Here is a 6,276-nt window from a genome sequence, read left to right on the forward strand (position 1 = left end):
CGGCGGCATTTTCTCAGAAATTTCGTTAGCTTCGATTCTTCGTCGTACGTGCCAAGTCAGATTTTGAGTCGAAGATGGGGTTTTATCGAGTTCTTTGAGCGGTACGCACAAAATTCTGCACAGTCGCGCCAGATTAATCGACGTTTCTCGTCATTCAAACGCTCGTAATTTCTTTGTCGCTTATCCGATTGAGACGATTCTCGCGGCGACGAGTCACAAATTTGGTCATCTTCACAGTGGCATTGGTTTCGTGCCGGAATTCAGAGCCGAACCGAGTTTCCTTAAAAACGAGCCAAAATAAGACGCACCGAGGGCAATTTGGACATTTCGCGTTGACAATATATAAACATTTTGCTCTTCACAAATCAAAGGAGAATTCTCATAACTTCAATTTCACCCAAAAGATCAAAAACACTTTCTCTCAATTCTCTCTCAATTTTCTTGGATCAAAACCACAAAAACTCACAAAAACTTCATCAATTCAAGATCAAATCTCAAGAGCAAATGAAGATCAAAGCACAAATCAAGATCTTCTCCTACGATTGAAGTGTCGCGCGTCTCTCTCCCTATCAAAGGATCTCACGCGCCACTCTATCCCTTACATCTCTTGGATTTTGTTCGTGTTCGCGTCGTGTTCGCGTTCGTGTTCATTCGATCTCATTCTCTTCATTCGATCCGGTAAATTCACTATAAACCTTGCTAGATCATTGATTTTGTTGCTTAATTCGACATTGATCATGATGATTTTTTATTGTAGATGATGGATCTATGATAATTGATGATGATAATTGCTTGTTGATTGATTGATTTGCGTTGATCTTGATTATTTGATTGAATTTGAAATTTATCATTGAATTTTTGATGATGCCACATGCATGTTGCTTATGATCCAAGAAATTGCATGCTAAGTGTTCGATGATTTGAATGTGTGAAGCATTTGTGCTTAATTTTGAGTTCTAGCATGTGATGATTGATTGTGGAATGATAATTCATGATGCCTACGCTAAATTGATGCCATTTGAGGTTTGATAACGATTACTCTTGATGATATAATCACAATGCTTACGATTCAATGCTTGCATGCTAATTGTTCGATGGAATGTTTAATTTTGCTCTTAAAGACCAATCAATTTGCTGAATAATGTGTTTGCTCTTGACTCATAGCATTGCATGTTTGATATTTGCTTGTATGCTGAACATTCATGAAGAATGGCATCATGTTTCCTTGCGAGAAAATTCAATTTTGGCATTTGGCACTGTTAGGTCGACCCAGGATGAGTTTAGGTCGACCTAAAACCTTCGTTTTTGATTCTGGCACTGTTAGGTCGACCCAGGATGAGTTTAGGTCGACCTAAAACCTTCTTTTTTTGATGATGGCACTGTTAGGTTGACCCAGGGTGAGTTTAGGTCGACCTGGAGCTGTTTCTTTCGTTTCTGGACCTGTTAGGCCGACCTAGGTCGAAAGTAGGTCGACCTATTTTTGCTTCCTTTACTTCCTAACTTCAATCTTTCATATCTTTTTACTCGTAACTCCGATTTGCGGGTTCTTTATATCGTTGGAAAGCTTGTGAAACGTGTGATCTTGTGAGATAATTGGCATTGATTGATTGTGGTTTATTCATCTTTGTTTTCCCCTTGACATTTTGTTGTTCATAACATGTTTGCATTAGTTATTCATTTTCTTTTAGATTAGAATGCAATAACGCAATTCCGATTGCGATGTTTTGTTATCTCTAACTTGTGTGCTAGTGTGCAAGGCTCTTGGATAGTCACCGACCGGCGCTTATTGCTTGAGTGTTCCGCTTTACTCGCGGAACACGATCCCTATTCACTCGTATCGTGTTCTCATCCGAGAGACACGTTCCTATTACTTTATACTTGCTTGTTTGGTTTGCTTGTTCCTCTTGCAGGTGTATTGTGATCATGCTCGACGCATATGCCGACCTTTGTGTGCTTTCATGGCTAATCGGTGTGCTGATCATGGAAGGCACGCGGAAAGGGTTAGCAATCAACCCCCGCCTAGTCTCACCGAGTCCGTTCGTTATGCGCATGCTACGCGTGGCTCGCTTCTGAACCTGCACAAGATCTTGTTATCGAGTATGTCAGGAAAAGGGTTCTTGCAGCCGGACCCCCGCCTTTCTTATAGCTCGCGTCGCTCGACATTGATGCTCGGTGTACGCACGCACCGTTTTCCTTTACGATCCGTGACTGCTTGGTTGCTGAGAGGGGTCCGCCCTCTTGTCTATGGCCCGATCATTTTCGCGAGGTCTAATGCTTGGTTGACTTGGGTTGAGCTGCTCCCCTTGGCTATGGCGGGACCGCTTTTCTACCATTCGGTCAGTACCGTTGGTTTGTTTGCTTTACAAGCGGATGCTCGTTTGTGTGCTATTTGTTTGCTTTCGCTTCTCCCCGTAGGTTGTTAGTTTAGTTAGATTTGCACCCTTTGTATGATAACATTAGGTAGCAAGCTTTCCCCCCCCTTAGCTTAGGTCTTCCTCATGCATCTTTTAAAACACAAACCACACTCTTTGATTTTCTTTTCTTAAGAGCTTGTTACTTCCGTTCCATTCCCAAGCATAAGTCTCCAAAGATCGAGCAGCGGAGTGTGAATGTAACTCGTTCACCTAAAAAATACAAAACAAACAGAAACTAGTTAGCCGAGCTACGGTACCTCTGATTCCGCAAAATGGATACGTAGGCAGAGGGGTAGGGCCCGTGCGAGTATAATTCTTTCTTTTCCCTACATTATGCATTCATTTTAGTCCAGATTAGCGCATTTTGCTTACACACCCATAGGTTTAGACATAAGCGTGGATACCATCGAGTACGATGGGCGCGTGGGGTGCTAACACCTTCCGCTCGCGTAACCGACTCCCTTACCCTTTTTCTCTGGTCGTGAGACCGTTGTTTTGTTTTTGTGGTTTGCTGGCATTCCCTTCCTTTTCAGGATAAATATGTTAGTGGCGACTCTGTTAATTTTCGCGGGGTAGCGACAGCTGGCGACTCTGCTGGGGAGATCTCGACCTGTTGCTGGTTCGGACTCAGCAAGTCGATCCTAGCGCTTGTGTGTTTATCTTTGGGTGTTTTTATTGCTTTTCATATTTACCTGTTTGCATTGCATTCTATGTGCGCTTTTACTTTTCTGCATCATATTCTGGACTGGCTGGATCTCTGTCTGTTGGGTGGGTGTTACAAGAGGTAAAAGGCCCAATACCTAGGCTATGTGTGAACCATAGGAACCCTAGGATAGAGTGGGAGCATGGTTTGTCTCGAGGTGTACGTCTCGCGATGGATTATGTGACCACGAGCAGAGTAGTGGTTTCAAACGGAGGTATTATCGTCACCCGCTTCCGCGCTGTGATGATGCTTACCTTCGGGCTGACCGTATACTGCGTTTCATGACCTTACCTTGGCCTAGATTTTACCCGTGAGTGGGGCGGGAATCAATGATCATATTAACAGGTACAATGTTGGTGACCGCTGTTCTCGTTCGTGGGTTACCGCTGTTCTCGTTCGTGGGTTACCTCTGTTCTCGTTCGTGGGTTACCGCTGTTCTCGTTCGAGTGTACTATGGTCCTTGTTCGTGGGGTATTATGGTTCTTGTTTGAGTGGTAGTCTGTGTTCTATTCCAGTGTGTTATTGACTATGGGCTTTGGTTCCGTGGATTGACATTCTATGTTCCGTATGGTATACCATTTGGGGGCCGAACCTTTGGCTCTGTACTATGTGTGTTACCGGCAGTCCAGAATGCCTGGTGGGCGGCAACAAGTCCCACCACTTTGCATCATAGCATATTTATTTCCAAAAGAAACACACAAAAAAAAAGATATGTATAACAAGCATTTGCATGTCATGTTTTTCAGGGACATTCAGGAGTTCACTTGAGCTAAAGATGGACACTCCCATTGATACTGTCAAGGAAGCAAAGAGATATACGCATACCTACAGCTTCTTCCGAGATCCGTTGACCGCATTAGAGGGTTTGAGTTCGTTAATGACCGCTTTTTGCTTGAAGAGTTTCACGGACAATTATGGGAATATCTTGACTTTGTTGGAAACCGTGGTTGATACTCCTGCTTTGCAAACTTTGATGCAATTTTATGATCCTGAAATGAGGTGTTTCACGTTCCAGGATTACCAGTTGGCTCCGACATTGGAAGAGTACTCTATTATTCTTAATCTCAAGGTAAAAAACGAAGTGCCATTCATCGACATTCCTAAAGAGGTGAATTTCAAGTTGATTGCTGTTGCTCTTTATTTGAGCATAAAAGAAGTATCTGATAATTGGAAGTCGAACGGAGGTGTCTCGGGGTTCTCTTTGAAGTTCTTGGTGAGAAAAGCTAAAGAAGAATTTGAGAAAAAGAATTGGAATGCGTATAATGCCTTGCTTGCTGTAGCCATTTATGGGATTGTGATGTTCCCAAGTGTTCCTAATTTTGTAGACTCAGCTGCAGTGCACATCTTCATGGGAAAGAATCCTATCCCTACATTGTTGGCCGATACTTATTATGCCGTTCATTCCCGATATGAGAAAAGTGGTGGTGCCATCACTTGTTGCCTTCAGTTGTTGTTCATCTGGTTCCTCTCTTTGTTGCCCAGCAAAGGACCTTTTGTGAAGACAAGGGATACGCTCAAGTGGACACACAGGATTATGTCACTTACTTCTTATGATATTCAGTGGCAAAGGTACCGAATTAATGTTTCCGAGGTGATAGTTGGGTGCGGGGAGTTTGACAATGTTCCTTTGATTGGTAATAGAGGTTGCATCAATTACAATCCCGTGGTATCCTTGCGTCAGTTGGGGTATACTTTGAAGGACAAACCGGCGGATCATTTGATAGCGGAGACGATCTATTTTGAGAAGGGGTCGGATCCGGAGAAATTGGAGAGGATAATTGTGGCTTGGAAGAAGATCCGTAAGCATTATGGAGCCCATTTAGGAAAGAAAGAATCGCTTGCTCTGACACCGTATGTTAAGTGGATTGAAAAGCGAGTCGGAAGTTTGTTGGTGCCATATGATAGAGTTGCACCACTTCAAAAGCAACCTCCTTTGATTCTATCTGAATTTCTGCCGACAGAGCTTTACAAGAATGCTTTGGCTACTAACTACAGGTTGCACGAAAGAGAGCAAGAGACCAATTTGAAGTTCTTTGAAGAAAGAGACGCAAAGATGAGGTTAATGCATCAACTCAAGCAAGTCGAAGGCGCAAGTTCAAGTCAAGCCAGTACCCGGAGGCGTCCCTATGAGTTGTTAGAGGAAGATTTGTATCACAAGCAGCAAGAGTGTCTACAGTTACAGAGATCAGAGAGTAGCCTCAAGAGGCAGAAGCGGGATTCAGATAAACAGCTAGCAGAAGAGAAGGCTAAGACTGCTCGACTTGAAGAAGAACTAAGAAGACTCCGAGCCCAGCGGAGAGGAGATGGAGGAGCTCATTCTGTTACCAGGCGATCCTAGTGTCGTTGTGGAGTGGATTTGTTTGATCCATGATGGTTGATTTGATGTTTATGCTTGATATTTGTCGCCCATGTCCAGGATTGTTGGATGGGGTCGCATTTTGATGTTCTGAATTTCTTTTGTACGCCTTATGAGCACATTGTGACACGGTTATGTGTTTTGTTTGTATGAACTCAAATTCTCAGTTATGTTGGAATGAAGTATGCTCAGTTTGCTGAATTATTCTTGTGTGTGGATTGTTGTTCAAATATATTCGGTATTAGGGTTTCTATGTCCTATCTGAAAGTGGGATGAACTCTTGGATACCTAAAAATTGACAAACATTTTATGCATATCATTCATATATCATACATGTCATATATTTGCGGGTTTTGCAGGTCTTATATCTTATGTCTTGCTGTTTTGTTATCAGAAGGAGTTCTAAGACGGCTAATCACCCGTATCCGACCAGGAGCAATCAGAGAAGGCAGATGGAACAGATTCAGGAACAAATGGCAGAGATGAGAGCTCAACTGACAGAGCAGATGAATGCGCAGATGGCGCAGTTTATGGAAGCATTGACTAATGTGACCAAGGGGCAGGATGACTTGCGAGTTCTCGTCGAGAACTCCAGAAGGAATGAGAATGGAGGACATCGAGGGTTGTTTGACGATGTGTTTGGAAGGATTGATGATCATCATGATCCGAATGAGTTTGATCACGTGGGAGGACACTTTAATCCTTTCAATCAGCATCACGGGTTTCCACCTCCACCTCCGTCTCGTCTGTTGGGAAGGAGAGATAATCAAAACCGTGGTAATTTGGATTTCAATGTTGAGAAC

General features: G+C 43.1%; 1 protein-coding gene across 1 annotated transcript; it reads left to right on the plus strand.

Moving 5' to 3' along the window:
- Positions 1-3,892: 3,892 nt before the first annotated feature.
- LOC131658663 (uncharacterized) lies at positions 3,893-5,455 on the plus strand. Its single transcript, XM_058927932.1, has one exon. It carries the CDS (start codon positions 3,893-3,895, stop codon positions 5,453-5,455), a length of 1,563 nt encoding a protein of 520 aa, XP_058783915.1.
- The last annotated feature ends 821 nt before the right edge of the window (positions 5,456-6,276 follow it).

This window comes from Vicia villosa, linkage group LG3 (assembly GCF_029867415.1).
Source record: "Vicia villosa cultivar HV-30 ecotype Madison, WI linkage group LG3, Vvil1.0, whole genome shotgun sequence".
Taxonomy (NCBI): Eukaryota; Viridiplantae; Streptophyta; class Magnoliopsida; order Fabales; family Fabaceae; genus Vicia; species Vicia villosa.